At 64.0% G+C, this 20,278-nt stretch overlaps 1 protein-coding gene across 7 annotated transcripts in view; it reads right to left on the bottom strand.

The window, feature by feature from the left end:
• Window positions 1–980: 980 nt before the first annotated feature.
• ADGRG1 (adhesion G protein-coupled receptor G1) overlaps window positions 981–20,278 on the bottom strand; it is a 34,114-nt gene continuing 14,816 nt past the window's right edge. For 5 of the 7 annotated variants that reach the window (XM_017342248.3, XM_008257339.4, XM_017342247.3 and 2 more), the window contains exons 2-14: window positions 12,452–12,537; window positions 11,502–11,924; window positions 10,700–10,832; window positions 9,410–9,557; window positions 8,491–8,622; window positions 7,797–7,913; window positions 7,631–7,676; window positions 7,389–7,492; window positions 6,760–6,878; window positions 5,460–5,728; window positions 5,236–5,344; window positions 3,931–4,199; window positions 981–2,387 (exon numbers count right to left, since the gene is read on the bottom strand). In XM_017342248.3, coding sequence (XP_017197737.1) covers window positions 2,257–2,387; window positions 3,931–4,199; window positions 5,236–5,344; window positions 5,460–5,728; window positions 6,760–6,878; window positions 7,389–7,492; window positions 7,631–7,676; window positions 7,797–7,913; window positions 8,491–8,622; window positions 9,410–9,557; window positions 10,700–10,832; window positions 11,502–11,924; window positions 12,452–12,515 — 2,064 coding nt within the window. In that variant the 5' untranslated portion in view covers window positions 12,516–12,537 and the 3' untranslated portion in view covers window positions 981–2,256. Of the gene's footprint in view, window positions 2,388–3,930; window positions 4,200–5,235; window positions 5,345–5,459; window positions 5,729–6,759; window positions 6,879–7,388; window positions 7,493–7,630; window positions 7,677–7,796; window positions 7,914–8,490; window positions 8,623–9,409; window positions 9,558–10,699; window positions 10,833–11,501; window positions 11,925–12,451; window positions 12,538–18,547; window positions 18,781–19,711; window positions 20,108–20,278 lie in introns of those variants that run through there. The other 2 variants (XM_051846812.2, XM_017342249.3) reach the window with 2 other exon arrangements.

Raw genomic sequence — 20,278 nt, 5'->3', positions numbered from 1 at the left:
GAACCTGGCATGGAGGCGCAGGTCAGAGCCGCAGGGCTGGGAGCTCCAGAGCTTTCTCTGCTAGGAAGGCTGGGAGGGCAGCCGGGAAGCGCAGGCAGGGGCCTCGGCCAGGCTCACAGGAGTCAGCTGGGGCGGGCCGGGGGTGGGGGGGGGTGGGGGGAGGGCAGAGCTCTGCAGAGGGAAGCAGCCCAGGGGGGAAGTCAGGAGCAGGGTGCCCGGGCAGGGTGCGGGGAGGGCCACCCCTCTCTACCTACAACAGAACCCTAGTGCCCCCTTGTGCCCCAGCCAGGGTGGAGCAGAGAAGTTGGGACCCCACGATCTCTCCCCCTATAGCTGCACCAGTGTCAAGGCCAGCCCCAGAGGTGGGAGGGCTGGGCTTGTGGGCGGTGCTCTCTGCCCCGGGGGAGGGAGCTGGGCCCTCACCTTCCCTGGGTGGGGGGGTGCCTCCTGCCCTCCCCCAGCCTGTGAGGAGGGGAGCTGGCTCTGACCCTCCCACCCCTGGCCACCGCATCACCGGTGGGTTTGGGCATGGGCTGGCTTGGCCTCTGTCCTCAGGAGTTGGGGGCATTAAGAGGAGCCCCCACCTGGAGAAGGGAGCAGAGGTCAACAGAGTGGAGGAGGGGTTGGGAGGGAGACAGGCACTGGAGGTCCCCAGAGACCCCAAACTCACATCCTGCTAGGGCACCGCCAAACTGCCCCGGCTGCCCCGGTGGTCTTGCTCCCTCCTTGGCCCGCTCCAGTGCCTCCTGTCCCCCAGCCACAGCAGACGGCAGAGGGGAGAAAGACCCCACCACTCCCCATTGCCCCCCAGCACTCGCACCGCGTCCCTCCCTCTGTCCTGGTCGACAGGGTTTCCGGAAGTTATCATCCTCTTCTCTCATTCGTGTTTCCTGATTCCCCGGGGAAGTCGTGTCTGTGCCCCTTTTAATACAAGTATCAGAAAAGCTCCTAGAAAAAGCCCCACATGTCCACACCGGGTGTCAGCTGATGGTGACAACCAGTTTTATTTTGCTTCTTCATACTCTTCTACAGTTTCCAAATCCTCTACAACACATACTTTTCATATCAAAAGACAAATGAATTAGTACTTAAAAAAACACCTTCTCCATCCTTGGGCTGAAAGCAAGATCAAATGCCACCTCCTACAGGAAGCCTTCCTGGGTTCCCTGCCAAGAATGATGGCTCCCTGATCCCATGCCTGTAGCTCCAGGAGCCCTTACCATACACATCACACTAAGAGTTTACTGGGGAAGTGACCAGGTCCCTACCACCTAGCACAGGCTGGCCGCTGACCAGTGCATGCTCGGTGGACAGAGATAACCATGACGGAGAGCCAAGTGTGCCCGGGGCAGGGACACCGAGGTGACCACTTAGGAGAGCTGCAGGCTCGAGGCCGGCATCCCCAGAGAAGGAGTCTCGTGTTAGTCTTTGCAGTGCCAGACCAAAGCCAAAGTAATACCCACCATTTGTGCCACAAGAGGGCTTTGAGAGGTTGGGGGTCCCCTTGGGGTGAGAGCAAGGGTGAGGCAGCTCAGAGAGAGGCCAGGATGGCCAGACGGCCCTGCCCAGCCCACGCATCTACACCCAGCCACAGTTGGGGCAGGCTCAGGCTGTGCGGCTGGTACAAGCAGACAGCAGGCACCAGGAGGCTCATGGGCAGCATTGCCCGGTGTGCAGCTCTGGACCTGGGGACCCCAGACCGGGACCGCAGGCCTGCGGAGACCCGAGCAGAGGCGGGGAGGAGCCAGGAGGAAGAGAGAGGCCAGAGGCCTGGGTTCCGAGGTAGGCAAGCTGAGCCCGTGCTCCGGCCGGGGCCTCTTCCTCCAGGTGCTGGCTCCAGCACCGGGCCTGCAGTGCCATGCTCAGCTTAAAAAATGGCAGAGCTGGCAAGTGGCCACGTGGCGCCCACCAGAGACAGGGCCAAGGCCTGGCCGGGGCCCTGGGAGGTCAGACCCCCAGTAACAAGTGCAGGGCCCAGAGGTGGCCAGGAAAGAACAGGCTCCAGCCGCAGGTCGGGACAGTTGTGGGGACAGCCCCAGCCTGCAGGGGGCGCACTCCGGAGTGCTTCGGGAGCCGGGCCTGTCCACAGAGCATCCCCAAGACTCCCTCTGGGCCCTGTCCCATCCCCGCAAGGTCCCAGGGCCTTCTCAAGTCCCCGGCTGACCGCCAAGGTCCGGGCCTGGCTGCGCACGGAGCAGGCAGTGTGGGGAGAGGCCGCGTCCCTGCTTCCTCTCGCCGAGCAGGTGGGCTGGCGGTCTAGATGCGGCTGGACGAGGTGCTGCCGGAGCTGATGGGGAGCCTGGCGCTGTCCGAGCTGTTCTTCAGAGGGGATGGCCCGTTTCGGGCCTGCAGCCGCATGGACCAGTACCAGAGGAAGATGAGGAGACCTGTGGGTGGCGAGGGCCACGCAGCTCAGCAAGGGGCCTGGGCTCCTTCCTCCCAGAGCCGCCTGGGCTCGGACCCCACCACCACCTCCTGCCTGGCCGTCAGTAGCGATGGGGCCCATGGGGCCCAGGAGCACCTGCTCTGTGCACTGCCTCCCACAGTATCACCTGCAGGCCCCTACCAGGCCAGTCCTAAGCATGGCCCTTCTGTTTGACAAACAAGGAAACAGGCCCAGGTGAGGGGGCGGGCTGAGCCGAGGGCCATCCTGGACTGTACAGAGAGGCTCCCGGCACACCCATGCCAGCACTAGGCAACACAGCTCCCCTGACCAGTGCCACTGCTCTGGCTCACTAACCACTCAGCAAACACTGGTGTGGGCAGACGGGCCTGGCTTATAACCCACAGAGGCCTCCTCATGTCACGCGGGAGAAAGGCTCAAGGGTTTCTAACTGGAGCCGGCACCATGGTTAAGGTTAAGCCACCATGCCTGCGATGCCAGCATCTCCCAGCAGAGCACCGATTCGAGTCCCGGCTGCTCCACTTCTGCTAACGTGCCTGGGGCACTGGGAAGGCAGTGGAGGATAGCCCAAGTGCTTGGGCCCCCGACAGCCATCTGGGAGACCCGGATGGAGTTCCAGACTCCTGGCTTCAGATCCAGCCACTGTGGCCATTTGGGGAGTGAGTCAGCCGATGGAAGACCTCTCTCTAGCTCTCTGTGACAATGCCTTTCAAATACATACATACATCTTTAACATAAAGCTGAATAACTTGGTCACATTTCCCCACCTCTCTGCCTCCTCCCCACTCCTGTTCCATGATGAGCATGTGTGGGAAGCTGGCCCTGCACAGGTGCACGTGCGTGTGTGTGTGTGTGTGTGTGCACGTGCATACATGGACCTGTGCACCTGGGGTGTGCCCGAGTGGTGGAGAAGGGGCCCTTTTAGCATCAAACCCCACTGTCCCCCCCAGGCCTGCCCCTCTGCTCCCCCACCCCTCACTCGCTTCCCTCTGGTCACACCCCCTCCAGTTCTTCCAGCACACACCTTGTCCTAAACTCAGTCAGGGCTTTGGCTCCTGGTTCCTCTCTGCCCGGAGCTCCCCCTCCCAAGTCCAGCTCTGTTTCCCATGAATCCCAGAGGTCCCAGATGGAGCAGTGCCCGCATTTCTAAACGGCTCCTGGGCGGCTAAGGCTGCGGGACCAAGGAGCCCCGGACCTCCCCAGGGCTGGGTCTTCTCTCAGTGTCTGCAACTGTCGTACAGAGAGGCCCCCAGCCCGGCCCGGGCCCTGTCCGCGGTGTGGCCCGCCGTGACGCCCCATTGCCCAGAGTGCCTTTGGTGGCCACATGCTGGCCCTTTCACCCTGTCCTAGCCATCCCACAGCCATAACCCCTGGGCTTAGCCTCGGGCCCGCACACAGCAGGGGCTCAATAAAGACTTGTCCACTCGGCCAGCACGCTCCCATTTTATGAGGGGACGACCGAGGCCCAGAGGAGAGACACCTTGGGGCCCCCTGGCCGGGGGGTGGGCTCGGCTCCGTGCACCTACCTTGGAAGGAGGTGATGATGCTGAAGAGGTAGAGGACCACCAGCTGGAAGGTGCCGGAAGCAAAGGAGAAGAAGACCAAGGCCCAGGGCAGGCCAAGGACCAGGCTGAGGCCGAGCAGCGTGAGCACGTGCGGCCACTTCTGGCTGTGGGAGCGCAGCCGCAGGATCTGCAGCACCATGGTGCCCAGCATGGCCGTGTTGAACAGGAACACCAGGCTGAAGAGGCCCAGGTTGGTGACGTAGCCCACCAGGGAGTCCCGGATCCAACACCTGCGGGCCGAGGGGGGAGACTGAGCCTGTGGCGGGGAGGGGCGGGGGCCGCAGCGTCTCCACGCTGCCGCCGTGTGTTCGTTTCCATGACTTCTCATGACCCTAGCAAGTACGGCTGGTTTTCTACTTATGTTGCCATAACTCTTCTTACAAATACGTTTAAGTTAGAAGATATAAAGGAAAACATTCAGTAAAGGATGTTGTTGGAGCTGGCGCTGTGGCACAGTGGGTAAAGCCATTGCCTGCAGCGCCCGCATCCCATCTGGGCACCGGTTCAAGTCCCGGCTGCTCCACTTCTGATCCAGCTCTCTGCTATGGCCTGGGAAAACAGTAGAAGTTAGCCCAAATCCTTGGGTCCCTGCACCTGTGTGCGAGACCCGGAAGAAGCTCCTGACTTCGGATTGGCCCAGCTCTGGCCGTTGTGGCCTCTTGGGGAGTGAACCAGCAGATGGAAGACCTCTCTCTCTGCCTCTGCCTCTCTGTGACTCTACCTTTCAAATAAATAATCTTTTTCTAAAGAACCCTATCGACAGTACATGGGCGGGGAAGTCACCGGGGCACGAAAGGAAGGGCTGAGGATTAGCTCGGGCACCCTGGCTTCAGACAGGGCTCAGGCACCCATGGGCACGGCCGCTGCCAGCCTGGGTGAGTCAGGAGAGGGAAGGCGGGCAGGGCTGCAGCCCCCCTCCCCCACCCCGGCGACCCCTGCTGGGTGCCTTGGGGCAGCGCTGGCTCTGAGCACAGCCCACCCACCCGGTCTTTGCATCTGTGGTGGGAGGGAGGGGTCAGAGGGGTGCAGGGGGATCCCACTGGAGGCTCCCAACCCCCACGCCCACGTCCCCCTGCAAAGGAGGGCCAGGGCCTGTGCCGTGGCACCTGGTGGAGGGAGACGCGGGTGCACACTGGCTTTGCCCTGCCCGGTGATCTGCCCGCTGCCGGCCGACGCCCTACAGGTGGATTGGCATGGGAGTCTCCCTGCCAGCAGCGCCCACACCCTCAGGCCACCGCCCCCTGCCCACGGCGAGCGGCCACTCACATGGAAGGGTACATGACGCTCTCGGGGGTCCTGTGCACAGCCAGGATGATGGGGCCGTAGTTGTTCACATCCACCAGCGCCACCAACGTGACCAGGAAGATGGGGAAGCCTGAGGACGCAAGGCACGCGGCTCCATCTCCCCGCAACCCCGGGCCCCGCCCTCGGCCCCAGGCCCCGCCTCCCCCTCTCAGGCGTGGGACCCGCAGGGCTGCGGCGCCACTCACCCCAGCCCACGAGGCTGAGCCTGAGCAGGTAGCCAGGGACGTAGGTGCCGAAGACTTCCACCACCAGGCGGTAGAGGTTGTAGCCCTCGAGGCCCATCCAGGAGAGGCAGGCGAGCAGGGAGAAGTGCAGAAAGATGGCGCTGGCTTGGCAGCCGACCTCCGAGTGGCTCAGGGCCACAGGCTCGCTGAGCAGGAAGCTCACGTCCAGCAGGAAGACGGCCAGCAGCAGGTTCATGTGCACCTTGATGGTGTAGTCCCGAGACTTCCTCCTGCGGCCAGGGAGGGGCAGGGAGGAGGCATGCCCACTGCTCCTCCTCCAGGGAGCCTTCCTGGGCTACACACACGTACCCCTCTGCTTCTCCAAGGGCTGCGGCCGGCTGTTCCTCACTGGTCACTGTGACCTGCTGTGTGCCCAGCACCCACAGCTGCACCCTTAGCCACAGCCTCAGCCATGCAGTAAGGAAGACAAGGGCGCCCGAGGCTGCAGGGGAGGGCACTGGAGCATCCTCAACACCCAGGTGCTATGATTGCCTGTCCACACCACGGCACAGCTGTCTGTGGGGGCGGGGTGGGGGTCACGCCCCGCCCCCTTCCCAGGATTCTCAGTGCCACAGCAGGTGCAGCAGAAGCCACAGGCCCCAGTGTCACCGCCCTCGCTCACGGCACCACTTAGGGCCTGCCCCTCCCCTTTTAGACTCAATTCATTCATCTGTAAAGGGGGGGCCCCCTCACAGGGCCACGTTGGGGAGAAGCAGGGTAGCAGGGCTCCTGTCCCCATGTCCTTAGGCACATTCGTAAACAATTAGACATTGGGGGCTTCTGTCTCCCATCTCCTCCTCCCAGCCCATCGGCCATCCCTCCTTACCACCCTCCCCCACTAAGCCCCCTCACCATGTGCACCGCCATATTTGCACACACGTGTTGTACACTCCCACGCACACACACCACCCTCCCCTCCTCCTGGTGCAGGACGGGGGGCACACCTGAGTGTGCCCTGGGACCAGGGCCGTCCCCTCTCCCCAAACGAGCCCAGCCCATGTCTAAGCCATGCCAAGCTCTGCCACCCTGACAGCCCCTGCTACTTCCTGCTGTGTGACCTCAGGCAATCGCTCGCCCTCTCTGAGCACCCCTCCATAGGGCTATCGTCAGGACAGACAGAGCTCATGCTTAGAAAGCCACGGGCTCACGTGAGGCCAGCATGAACTCTGAGCCTTATAGCCGCCCCTGGGTCACCATGCCGTGTGTGCGCTGTGACCCCAGCACCTGCTGCCCCAACCACACACGTTCCCCCGCCCCCTACCTAGAGAAGAAGTAGGCGGCGATGGTGAAGACGCAGGCCAGGGCGGAGACGACGCAGCCCACGTAGGACAGGAGGCTCAGGTAGTGCTTGTGCACGGCGTCCACCTCCACGGACGACACCTGTCCCCGGGAGACACGGCGGCGCTGGCTTCAGAGTCCCCGGGGGCCCGCCAACGGTTTGCCCTCCACGAGGGGCCCGGCTGGGCTCCTGGAGCCTTCACCGCATTCTCAAATGCACCCCTGGCCCCCAGGAACCCTGTTCCGTCCCGGTGTTCCTCACAGGCAGGCCGTCAGGTGGGCTACACACACCCCGACTCCTGATTTTCCCTGCTCATGCCAGATTCCCCGAGACCCAGCTCCTCCGTGACGCTCAACACAAGCGTGGGCGTCTTGTGAGGGAGTGAGCTCCCCACAGCCGGAGGTATTCAAGTCACACCCGGGAAGCTCCTCAGATTCAGGGGGGCAGGAATGTGGGACCCGAAGCCTGGAGGGGGCCTCTGTCCAGCCATGCGCATTTTTACAGCACAGAGCAAGCTGGCGCTGAGGAGCTGTGCGAGGGTGAGCGGCCCGCCCTGAGCCTCAGTGTCCCCTTCTGCGCTGTGGGGTGGCAGGGGCCGCGCTGGGCCTCACCATCAGCACCGCAAAGTAGGTCAGGTGGTCGCAGAGGCACAACGTCTGGGTCTCTCTCTGCACCGTCTTGCACCCGGCCTGGCTCCAGCTCCCTGGGCTGCTCACTGAGGAGGGGCCGCAGAGGGCTCAGATCTGGCTGGCTGCAGCCCCGCCTCCACTCTCTCTCCAAAGCCCCCCACCCCGTGCCAGGCAGCCTCCCCCGCTACCCGACCCCACCGCCTCCCCGCAGCCCCCTCACTCACGTGTCGGGTCTTCAACCCAGAATACACACTGCAGAGTAACGTTCGTCTGTAGGGACAGGAAGGGGCAGAGCAGGTCCCCTTACAGTCCAGCCCTCGAAGGCAGAGGACACCGAGAGGGGCGCCCGCCCCCACCCGCAGCCCCGCCCAGGACCTGGCCCGCGCTCACCGGCTGGGGCTGGTGCTGGAAGGTGAGCACCACGGGCTCCGAGAGGTTGGCTACTTTGGTGTTCTGCACCACAATGCCCAGAACCTTCTCACCCAAGACCTGGCTGGAATTCTTGTCCTGCGAGAAGGGAGGCGGGAGGGGGCTCAGGGCTGAGGAGAGGCCCAGCCGTCCCCTAGACTCTCTCAACTCCCATCTCTCCCAGCACGTGGCCGTCAAAGACCGCGTCTCCTCCTGTAGTCGTTTACACGCTAGTGAGAACAATGCAACTTAGATTTCTCCCAGGGAGAACTGCACATCGCACTTCCATTAAAAAAAAAAAAAAAGCACATTTATTTGAGAGACAATAGAGGGGAGAGGGGGATCCAATGTGCCAGCTCTCTCCCCAGATGCCTGCAATGGCTCAGGCCAAAGCTGGGAGCTAGGAAGGCAACCCAGGCCTCCCACGTGGGTGGCAGGAACCGCTCCCTGAGCCTTTACCAGGCCTCCCAGGGGCTGCAGTGGGCGAGCTGGGAGACGGGGTCAGGACCGGAGCCCAGGCACTCGGACGTGGCACGTGGGCAGCGTAGCCCAGGGGCCGAGCGCCAACTCGCAGAGTGCAGGGCTGACTTTACAGGGCACGCACTGACCCCCGGGACGCGGGCTTGGCTGCCTGCCTTCTCTGCACCTGGCAGGGGAAGGGTGTGCGGGCGCGTACCTGGAACAGGGCCTGGCTGCTGAAGTCCACCAGCAGGAGTCTCCTCTCGGCCCCGCCCTGCCGGCCCTTGCTCTGCTGGAACAGCGCGCGCGGCAGCAGCACCGAGTACTCCAGGACCTCGCCCTGCTCCGCCTGCAGGACCCGGCCCCAGGCTCAGCCAGCGTGGACCACAGGTCCACCCCAGCCCACAGCCCCGTGCACGAGCACACTCACACATCTACACCCATGCACACACACACACTCACACATCTACACCCATGCACTCGGGACAGGCAGCATGCACACCGATGCACACACTCCAGCCCACAGCCCCGTGCACGTGCACACACTCACACATCTACACCCGTGCACACACACACACTCACACATCTACACCCGTGCACACGGAACAGGCAGCATGCACACCGATGCACACACAACAGGCCACATGCACACACATGCAGACCAACATGTATATCTGAATCCACATGCATGTATACCTGGGCAATGCATACCTGTGCATGTAAATCCACACCCACATTCGTGTGCTCATACATGTAACATACACACATGCAAATATCCATGTAGACATACATGTATGCATGTACATACACACACAACCATGTGTAGACACACATGCACACACACGAGCCAGTCCTAACTGGTTAGCCAGTGGTGGCCACAGGGCCGGGGTGGGCAGCTCCCAGCTACCCCGGAGCCCCTTCCCCAGGAGGCAACCTCAAGGCAGGGGACACAGGCAGCATTTGGGGCTGGACCTCTGTGCCCAGGAGCCCCTTGGTGCCCATCCCCATGCCCAGGAAGGGTCCTCAGTCCCACGAGGCAGCCCCTGGCTGCAGGGGAGGGCCCCAGGCAGAGGCTGGAATGAGGGCCCCGCCCTGCGGGGAGCCCAGCCCCACACCTGCCGGAGCCCGCCACTGACCTCCGGCGGGGAATGGATGTGTAGGTCCTGGAGGCCAGCCTGGGGCCACAGCTTCCACACTGTGGCGTTGACCCGGTCCTCCTCGAAGGACACTGCGGTCCCCGGGAACCTCACTGAGGCCAGCTTCGACTCCAGGCTCTGCAGCTTCCTGCCAGGGGCAAGAGTGGGGTGGTGACCACAGGGGCAGGGGCCAGGCCACGGGGAGACGCAGGGACACGATGGGAGGGGCCGCTTGGGAGTGCCTGGGCTCCCGCTGCACAGCCATTGCAGCTTCCTGCAGATGCGCGTCCTGGGAGGACCAGGTGACCACTCGGTGCTTGGGTCCCTGGCACCCACGCAGGGCACCCACACGGGGCTCCCAGCTCCTGGCTTCAGCCCGGCCCAGCCACGGCTGTTGTGGGCTTCCAGAGCGTAAACCAGCAACTCTCTCTCGTTTCAAATAAATACTTAGAAAAAAAAAGTGGGAAAGGGGGTCAGGGAGAGCAGAGAGGTGGTGAAAGGGCAAAGAGAGAGCTGAGTGTGGGTGGGGGGAGCGGCCAGCAGGCCCAGGCAGCCGGGGGCCTGGAGCCAGCAGGAAAGGGGGCAGGATGGGGTGGGAGGGGACCCAGTCCTGCCTGGACTGCAGCTGTGGAGCAGCCCCCTCAGCTCTGAGCCTCAGTCTGCCGGGCTCTAGAATGGGCCAACTGCTGCCCCGCCTGCATCGGTGCGGAGGAGGGGAGGAGAGGAGGAGGCGAGGGTGCAGCTGGCAGGTCAGACCACACAGTGCCTGTGTCCCTACAGTCGCATCGCGTGGGACTCCACAGCGTCTTAGCTCGCAGGAGGACTGGACGTCCACGCAAAGATGACCGCCTGAGGCTGTCTGTCTCAGAGCCTGGGCAGCAAGCCCCTCCCACACACAGGTGAGGGGCTCGGCCCGCGGGCTGGATCCCGACTCCCGAGGGAGGAAGTGGAAAGGCGGCCGCTGGACGTCCCAGCCCCTGCCCCAGCCCCAGGGAGGCCTTCGCCTGCCTCCCACTGCCCAGCTCAGATCTTCAGCCCCCGCCCCTTGCCCCCCACAGCTCCGGGCTGTGCACATGTGTCTGTGTGCACGTCCTATGGGGTATGTGTGTGTACATGCGTGTGTGTGCACATGCCTACAGTGCGTGTGTGTGTGCATACGTGTGTGTGCACGTCCTACGGGGGTATGTGTGTGCATGCATGTGTGTGCTCATGCCTATGGGGTATGTGTGTGTGCACAAGTGTGTGTGCACGTGCCTACAGGGGTATATGTGTGTGCACGCGTGTGCTCACCTATGGGCGAGGCTGGACGAGGGCCTCCGGGCCGCCTTCTGGGGATGCCTGAGGAGCTGGCTGAGCAGCTGCAGGTCCCGTTTCAGCTCACACATGTCCCCCGAGGCATTGTGGGAGGCTTTCTGGGGAGGGTCTGGGGAGAGCATGGACACACGTGAGCCGGGCCAGGGCGGCACAGGCCCCCGACCCACTCCGCTTCTACTTAATCCTCGCCTGACCCCCAGTGTCCTCTCTCCCCTCTCTACAGGAGGGGAAACTGAGGCTGCGAGAAGCAAAAACAGACACACCCCCAGGGTCAGCGGTGAGGCCAGCCAGAGGGGTCCCTGGCTGACAGAAGCCCCAGTGGGGCGGGTGGGCCCTGCCTGCCCTGCACCCCCTGGCTGCACACGGCGAGCCCAGCCTCCTGCAGGTTCCAGGAATCCCAGAACCCCAGCCTGCTTTCCTGCCTTTTAGCCTCTCTCACTCCCCTCCTGCCCCTCCCCACGCCAACCAGCCGCTGGGTTCAAATCCCCGCTCCTCCGTCAGCCAGCTGGGCAACTCTGGGCCACCTCCTGGGCCTCAGTTTGCTCCTCTGTGGAATGGGGATAAACCGTCCTGGCAGAGGCTGATGGCGACTTCCCAGGACCAACGCCACACAGTCCCACCTTTCGCTCTCCCTGCCTCTTCCCCTGGGGGCCTCCAGGTGGGCTTGGAGCCCCTCCACCCTTACCCCAGGGCCTCCTGAAGCACACCTTGGGTCACACCCCCCCACCCCCACTCCCACCCCCAGCGGCTCCCCACTGCCTGGGCCCGAGCTGCTCACCATGGAACCTGAAGGTAAAGGTGGCAGCCCTGGGCAAGCTGGCATTCTGGGGGTCCCACCACGACCTGACGGAGGTGGCGAGCAGCGGGGGGCCCGGGCCCGGGCTTGTCTCCTGGTGCCGGAAGCAGAGGAGGCCCGAGGCCTCGCGGCTCAGCGGGTAGTCCTGTCTGCCGTAGCGCAGGTGCAGACTGCCGTTGTGCCGGTTCCAGTAGAGGCAGAAGTGGTAGAGGCCCCGGGGTGGGGGGAAGGGCCGAGAGGCATCGGGGTATGCCGGGAAGGGGGCGTGGATGGTGAGGGCCTCCTCCGAGTTCCTGATGGAGATGTGCAGCTCCCGGGTCTGCTCGTAATGCAGGTGGCTCCTGTGCGTCTGGTTCCGCTGGCCGCAGAAGCGGAAGTCCTCCCGGGGGCCCCCGCCGTGGGCACCTGAGGAGGCAGAAGCGGCAGGTGGGGCCTGGCGGGAGGGCACGGGCCCTGGGCCTGGGCCTCGCACACCACGAGGGCCTACACCTCACAGGGTCTACAAAACCGTGAGCCTCCATCCTGCTCAAGACTCGCTGGCTTCGAGATGGGAGAGGAAATGAGCAAACTGGGAATGAATGACTTTAAAGGCAGAATTTTTAATAGCAACGAAGTATTTAATGAAGCCACGGCCACCTTAGACAGTGGTACAGGCTGTGCACTGCACAAGGACGCTCACTCCAGAGGCAAGCATGGCCGAAACTGGTGTTGCTGTGCATTGTGGGGCTGCACCTGCCAGAGAAAAGGAGGGAAGAGGCGCCTTCTTTTCTCCAAGGTGCCGCCCTCTGGCTGAGCTGTGCCTGCAGGCCTGGGCCTGGCCAGCAGGTTAGCATCTGTGCTGGCCGGTGGTGGGATTCAAGGGGCATCCTAGACATGGGGGCATCTTAGCCTAAGTCACCACAGCGGCCCCGGGGCACCATGGGAAGGCAGACCTTGAACCAGACAGAGCACACTCAGCACGAACAGCGCCTTCCACAGCGGCACCTGGGCAGCCATCTTCGCGCCTGGCGGTCCCGGCCTGGAACAGAGCAGGAGCAGCGTTAGCTGGGAGCCTGCGGCTCAGCCCTGCGGTGAGGGAGGGAGGCGCGGCGCGGACGTGAGACCCGAGGCTGGGGCGGGCCGGGCACTCGTGTAGAAACAGCCCAGACTCCCCAGAGCCGCCAGAGGCTGAGCACCGACAGGTGAGAGTGCCCGAGTCCCAGCGTCACCTGTCGCGACTCCACAGCCCCGTGGAAGTCACCCCAAACCCAGCAAGTGTTTCTGGGCCCAGAAGAGACCGTGACCCTATCTGGAACTGGGCGCCGACCGTTCCCCCTGGAACCACCCCTCGCCCCCTCCCGAGACCTAGCTCAGAGTGCGACACCCTCTCCAGGAAGCCCGCCCCAACTCCCTCAGAGTCACTCCCAGCCTCCCTTGGATCCCGCCTCGGCCAGGACCCCTCTGTCAGCCCGCCAGGGAGCTCCCGGTCCATCCCTGCCGACACAGGCTGGAGGGGTGGACAGGGGCAGGCAATGAAGGGCCAGCGTGTCCATGGAGCCCTCTGCAGGGGCTAGAGGGAAAGGTCACTTCCCGTCATGGCCGCCAGGGGGAGGCAGTTGCCAGGGCCCGGAGCACAGCAGGCCGTGGCCGACTGGGGGCTCAGCTCCTCCCACAGCGACCTCAGCTTTGAGGGGCCCCCTGCGCTCAGCCTCCACCAGCTGAGCTGAGTGCCTGCCACCCGCCAGCCTCTGCGCCGAGCCACTCCGCCCCTGCAGCAGCATTGGTTCTCACTCCTTCAATGTGGACACAACTGTGGGTCCATTTCACAGATGGAGAACCTGAGGCCCAAGGGGTCAAATGACTCATCAGAGGCCAGGGATTTTCCCTCCTAGGTCAGGACTGCAGTGCCTGGCACTCACAGATGCCAGGCCCTCCCACCAGCTGGCCCAGTGACTGAGTTGTGCCGACAGACCCAGGCAGCCATCCCCATCCTGTGAGAAGCCGCGTCTGACCACAGTGACAGATGCAATCATCTGCCACAAAACCAGATGAAGGAAAGCCTGGCACCCCCTGTGACACATGAGTTCCGGAGAAATCAAGGAGGGCTTCCAGGGAGAGGTGACTTTTGAAGTACACAGCATTAGAGAGAAAGGAGCTCCAGGCAGGAGCTCGTGACCTCCTTTCCTGAACCAGGTCTCCCTCGAGCCAACCTGGCCCTCAAGTAAGAGCCGGGCCCCAGTGTCCCTCCCTGAGGAATCCCAATTGCTGGGACTTCATCAGTGCAACCAGAGAGGGCAATGGCCTGGTGGCATCCCGGGACCCCCGAGGAGGTGACATGAAAGCGCTCTGGGGAGGGGCCGCTGTGGCTCAGGCTGTGGTAGCCAGGGTTTCGCTTGTGTCTCCCGTAAGCATCTTGATTCCTTCTGCAACCGCCCCCACCACCTCAGACCAGCACCTGGGGCCAGGGGACGAGGCCCTGCCAGCCCCTGTGGCCGGCCCCGCCGATCCTCAGTCCAGTGCCACCTCTTCCAGGCAGCCCCCTGGCTGTGACCCCTGCCTCTGGCCTCAGGTCCCCATTTCCTGGTGTCTAGGTCGAGGCAGAGGACCAGAGACTTCCTGATGTCCCCCAGCAGGCGGGGTGGGGGGGTTGGCTGGAACTCAGGGGCCTCTCTGGCCCCCTGCCCTGAGATGTGAGCCACTGTTCCTGGAAGCAAGGCCTTGCATCAGCCCCCTGGACTGGCCCTTGAGAACACAGGAGGCGAGAACAGGGAGTGAGCGCCCCGTCACTAGATGGACACAGGGACGCTGCACCACCTCACTCCACGCCCCCAGCCATCTGAGCAGTCACTCTGGCCCCATCAGCATTCTGGGGGAGGGGGTGAGAGGGCGGGGCCTGGCTCCCCTGACCCCACCTCTGGCCAGTGGAGCGCACTCTGGAGCCAGACGGCCCAGGTTCACAGCCAGGTCCCCCTGTCTACTGGCTGTGTGTCCTTGGGCTGGTTACTCACCTGCTCTGGGCCTCACTTCCCTCCCTGGGGCAAAGGAACAAAAGTGAAGCAGAGGGCCATCAGATGAATTGAAACCTCTAAGGGCTTCAAGCAGGGGCCTTGGGGTCAGCTGCCCTGCCCCGCCCCGCGCCAGCTCACCCTCCTCGGCACCTCCAGGGGAAATTCTTCCAGTGTCCTTTCCTTTCCCGGTGTGCAACGGGAAGGCCCTGCCCCGCCAGGAACACTTCCCGGCCCTGAAGGGGCGGGGGACGGGGAGCGGATTCTGACCCAGACTGGGGGGGCTGTCTTGCCTGTTCCCTTAGCTCCACCCAGCTCTGCCCCCCCAAGCACACACAGCTGCCGCCGCCGCCCACACAGCACGCAGGGGCTGTGTCAGTGGTGGAGGCCACCCAGCCCACCCAGCACCTCTGTGGGCCCAGCTCACCGCCCCAGGGCCCAGCCAGGAAGGAGGGGCCGGGCTAAGGAGGCCGAGCCCCAGAGGGTCCCTGTGGACTCAGGGACCTGCGTCCGCCCGGAGCTGCAGTGTCACCACCGAGCTACCCGGCCTCAGCCACCAAGAGTGTCCCCTTTGTCATCCTGTGCACCGTCTTACAGATCTGGAAACTGAGGCTGGAGCCCACGGCACCCAGCGAGTGTGACATGGAGCCCCCGGCCCTGGCCTCGGGGGTTCCCTCCAGGAAGGAGCAAACTGGGGAACAGCCAAGAATCCTCCTTGCAGCGTGGACAGCTCCAGCCTGGGGGAGAGGGTGCAGAGGCTGAGCCGCCCCAGGGCTGCCCCACGCCCCTCCCCCCCACAGCTCCCCTTCCGCAGCAACTGCTCTTGACCTCAGGGCTTCCGTAAACACACAGAGAACAGAACAGGTTGGCCCAGGCGGACACAATGGGCCACCCCCATCGTGGAGTCCCCGAGGACTTTCTGAACCAAGACCTGAGCCCAAGCACCCCCACCCGACCCGCAGGCTGGCACCCCAGCTGCAGCCCAGCCAGGCCCCGTGCGCCCGTGCACGGTGGGCCGGGGACCCGCGCCTCACTTTCTCCCCAGGGCCTGAGTCACTTCCTCTGCCATCCCGTGTGGAGCCACGAGTCACCACTGGCTCAGTCCAGGCTCCTGGAAAAGCCATTTCCTCGGGGCGGGGGCGGGGGGGGGGCAGAGGTGGACAAGACCTGGGCTGTGCGGGTTAACCCTTCCATCGGCAGGCGCCTCTGAAACCCGGCCCCGCCACCCCTTCCTTCTGCACCTGCACCTGCCTGCAGAGCCCACCACATCCCAGCTCAGCCCGAGAGGACGCGCCCTCCCCAGGAAGCAGGACCTGACCCAGCAGAACCCACCCCACGTGCTCGCCAGCTCCACGCAAGTGTCGCAAGGTGTACACGGCTGGCCGAGGTGCCCCAGCCTGCCCTGGTCAGGACCCTCTGCCCCGGAGCTTGCAAAAATGGAATGCACAGGCTGCATTCCAGGAACAGGCGAGGGCTCTGGAGCCACAGCTTGCGGCCCTGGAGAGAAACCCAGAGCCCCATCTCAGAGAGGGCAGGGCTTGAACTTGGGGTCCAAGCAGCCTCCATCCCCAGGGTGCCTCTTCCTCCCCCAGCTACTCTGTGGCTTGCCCCGCCGGAGCAGGTGCTGGGTGCCAGCAGAGGGCCTGGCACGGGCCAGCCAGGAGGAGCAGACAGAGGGAGACCTGACTGAGCCGCCACCCCCAGATGAGCAGCTCTTGTCCCCAGCTGACGGCCGCTTGAAGCTGCAGGCAAAGATCTTAGGACAGAAGGACTTGGCCCAGGGAGGGGGTGGGCGAGGACGGGACCGTGGGCGTGTGGGTGTGCATTGCGTGCCTGAGTGTGTGCATGCCTGTGCACGCGCAGGTATGCAGCGGGTAGGAGCTGGCGGTGGGGGGCTGGTTAGCTCTGCAGAGGCGGACTTCAAAAGGCAGTGGGGGAGGGGTGCGGGAGGGGCCCAGAGCAGGGCGTCGCAGGTGTTTCCTTGGGGGGATGAGACGGCCCTCCTCTAGCAGCTTCCAAATTGTTTTTTCTTTAATCAAAGCGATTACTTGGGAACACAACGTACCCAACAGCTCACAGCAAGCACCCTCATCAGACCCAGCCGGGACCCCCAGCCACACCCCCTCCTGGCCCAGCAACCCCCAGGCCCCCAGCTGCCAGGAGCAGCCTCAGAGCCGCTCTCTCTGTGCTAGGAGGCCTGAGCCCCCCTCGTGGCGACCAAGGTGACCACAGCGTGCCCCTCCCGGCCAGAGGGAGCTGTGCAACGCAAGGGAGGCAGAGTGACCTCAGGATACAGGAATTTCTCAGCAATAAAGGACAATAAAATCAAGCTAATGGCTCACTCAGGCGGCTGGCGGCCCACGGCCCAAGGAGAGGCCCATGTCCCTGCTCTAGACCTGCAGGGCAGCCGCCCGTGCCAGCACTGGCCTCACTTTCCCATGGCTTTCAGCCCAGCCAAGTCCACAGGCCACAGAACCCTCTGCTAGCTCACATGGAGATCAGGACACGGGTGAAGCAGGGTGCTCCCCGCCCATGTGAAGGGGTTCTGCAGCCTCCCACAGAGCCAGATACCCCGGGGGCCAGCCGTCTTCAACCAGGGGGGCCCTGGCCCTGGGCTCCTGTGTCCAGGCCTCTGCCCACGCGGGTCCTCCCCCGCCAACCCGGGGTGCCAACCTGTGGCCCATTCACAAGCGCCCCTGCACCCACACCTCTGGAGGCTCCCAGGGAGGAGGGGGAGTCACAGCGCCCCTTTGTGCTGGGTGCGTGCCTGGCACCACTCAGCCCCCACCACCACCTCGGGCAGAACCCTATAGGACAAACGCCGCCGAAATCCCCACCGTAAAGCAAAGGAAACTGAAGCCCGAAGCGGTTAAGCCATGGCCAGGATCGCACAGCAAGGACGGAGCCGAGCCTGGACACAGACCCGAGTCTACCCGGCCACAAAGCCCATGCTGTCAGCTGCTGCTGCTCACCGAGCCCGCCCCTGGCTCTGAGACTCGGTCTCCCCTCCTTTAACGCGAGTAACTTCCCACAGCAAGAGCCCTGGTCCCCAAGTGGGAGAAACGCTGGGGGCCAGGGGCCCTGCTTTGCCAGCTGTTAGCGCCCCAAAGGCTCTGCTAAGCCCTGCAGTGGCGCCTCGGTGGGACACAGGTCCCCAGCCCAACATCTGAGGGAGCCCGTTCTGCAGGGACACCTGTGAGCAACACGAACACCAGTTCCCAGCAATCCTGACACCACACGGAGACCAGCCTGCCTCCTCCCAGCCTCCGGGCCACTTCCCTCCCCTCGGAGCGGTCCCCAAGGCCATTAGCGGCATGAAATGGACTGCGGGAACCATTTAGGCCACAGCCTTCCCCAGGGTCACCCATCAGCAGCCCCGACACTTCCAGGCGAGAGGTCCCCCGCGAGCTCACCCCACCTCCCTCGGCCGACAGCAGCAGCTCCTGGGGAGAGGGGCTTGGCTGGCCCCAGCCCAGGGGGCTGCTCCTTTCAAGTCAAGCCCGGCCAGACCTCTGGTCCCACCTCAAGCAGCCGAGATATTCAGAGTGTCAGAGACAGAGGAGAGATGGTCAGGATGCGAGAGATTAGAGGAGGTGAGAATGAAGCCCCTAGGGGGTGTGGCATTGCTTAAAGACACTCAGAACCTGAGAGAGGAGGAGGGGGGAGATAGGGTCCCAGGTCTGGCTGCCCCAGAATTAGCACAGCCCGGGGCTGGGTGCTCAGACACTGGGGCTTCCAGGAGCAGTCCACGACTCCAGTGCAGTGCTGGCCAGCTCCGTCCAAGATCTAGCCCTGTCCGAGGGGCAGCTGAGAGCAGCCCCCAGGCCCCAGCCCCATGCCAGTCGGCACCTGGAAGCGTGCACACCTGGCGCGGGCAGGAGAGAGGGGGTAAGGTGCAGCCCAGCTCTGCCGCCAACTGGCCCGCAAGCCCTGGGTCTGTGCCTTGTGCGGGGTCAGCCTGCTCCTGTCTCGCTGGCAGCTCCGCTCCCTTCTCTGCAGCCTGGGGGGCCCCATCAGTGGCTTTCAAGGGAGGGGAGGGCTTACCTCTGAGCTGCAGCGAGGGGCGAGGGGGACGCTGGGCTGTCCCCTCTGCCCTGGCCAGACTGTCTTTCCGCAAACCGCAGCTGTCTGGCCCAAGTTCCCTTCCCTATCTGTGCTCCCACATTAGCCAAGGCCAGGCCCACAAGGTCAGTCCCGTTACCGCCCAGCTTGGTCTGTGGGGGCTGCAGCCTGGTCTCCCCAGGCCTGGCCGGCAGCCTGGCTTTGGAGGGGGGACCCTCTGCCTACCGCCGGTGGGCCGCCGACCTCCCTTTCTTTTGTCCTCAATCCTGGGTTCAGAGGCAGGCAGGACACAAAGCTGTCCCTCTCTGTACGGGTCCCGGGGCTGTCTCCAAGGCTTCCAACGCCAGAACCCCACCCCAGCTCACTGAACGCCGCACAGCACAACACCCCACGCCCTCCAGCTGCTGTCTGCTCGCCCCCTGGGCAGAGTGTGCACCGCTTCCGGGGACCTGGTGGATATCAGTTAAGCTCTGTGACACCGCAAGACAGGTTCCTAAGCCTAGCACCTGTGTTAACACAACTGCGCCTCCCTAAAACCCTTGAGACAAGTGGCAGCATTGTGCCCATTGAACAGATAAGGACAGTAAGGAGAGGAGGACCTCCTGCCTAAGGTTGCCCAGCTGAGGAGCCATGAAAGCAGGACATGAGCCCAGGGCAGGCTCCAGAACCCACGCTCCTGGTGCCCAAGCCAGTTCCCTCCTGAACTTGAACTTGCCTGTGAGAAAGGCCCTCCCTTTACAAGTCACGGTGCAAAAGCCTTTTGTGGGGTGAAGCTGGACGCCATGTTCCCAAGGGCTCAGGCTGGGATGGGGGGGGCATTAGAACTTGCCCAGGTGACCTTGGACCCCAGCCCCACCCGATGTTCTTCCTGGGCCCCGCCTCCCCCCCCCCTCCCGCCAGCCTTCCCTTGGCCTTGGATGCCTCCTCCCAGCACCTGTCAGAGGCTTATCTTGGACCCTGAGCTGCAACCCAGGCCACCCCCAGGTCCCCAGCTCCACCCAGCCCCATTAGTTGCACATTTCTGTTGGGGAGAAGGGGGAAGGAGGGAGGGGGGTGCAGGGGAGAGGAGAAAGAGGAAAAGCAATAGAGGGGAGGGGCAGGAGGGAGGGGGATGGCGGAGCCGGGGCTGGGAGAAGGGGATCCTACCTGGACGCCTGGGCGCAGCCTTTGCCTTCGCGGCCCAAGGCGGATACAAACGCACCAAGGGCGGGCCGGCCGCGTGCACCGAGGGCTCCCCTTCCTCGCAGACAGCAGCCCGCTGGGGTGGGGAGGCAGCTTTCCCCCTCCCTTCCCCGAGCCGAAGGGGACAGAAGGGACTTTGAGGCTGGGCCACCAGCCCCTTACTGGAGCTTCAGACAAAGGGGGCAGCCAGCAGGAGAGGGGGGCGCAGGTGACAGCGGCCCCTGGCAACCGTTCCCCTGGCAACCGTTGGCAGCTGCAGGGAGACGTCACGGCGGGCCGGACCCAGCGCGGCAGCGCCTGCTCCCTAACTTATGCGTACCCAGGCCCTCGGGCTCAGATGCCAGCTGGGCCAGGCGGGCAGCTGGCAGCAGGCAGTGGACAGCGGCCTGTCTGGAGAGGTCTCAAAGACCAGAGCTTTCGTTTCCCAAGAGAAGCACAACGCTGGGTGTGTACATGAACTCTGCCCATTGGTGGACATTTCCTTCAAAATCAAATCTTTTTAGAACACAGTGCCCCTTCCCCCTCCACCCC

The sequence above is a fragment of the Oryctolagus cuniculus genome, chromosome 18, assembly GCF_964237555.1.
Source record: "Oryctolagus cuniculus chromosome 18, mOryCun1.1, whole genome shotgun sequence".
In the NCBI taxonomy this organism is placed as follows: domain Eukaryota; kingdom Metazoa; phylum Chordata; class Mammalia; order Lagomorpha; family Leporidae; genus Oryctolagus; species Oryctolagus cuniculus.
This window is presented reverse-complemented; position numbering and strand designations above follow the sequence as displayed.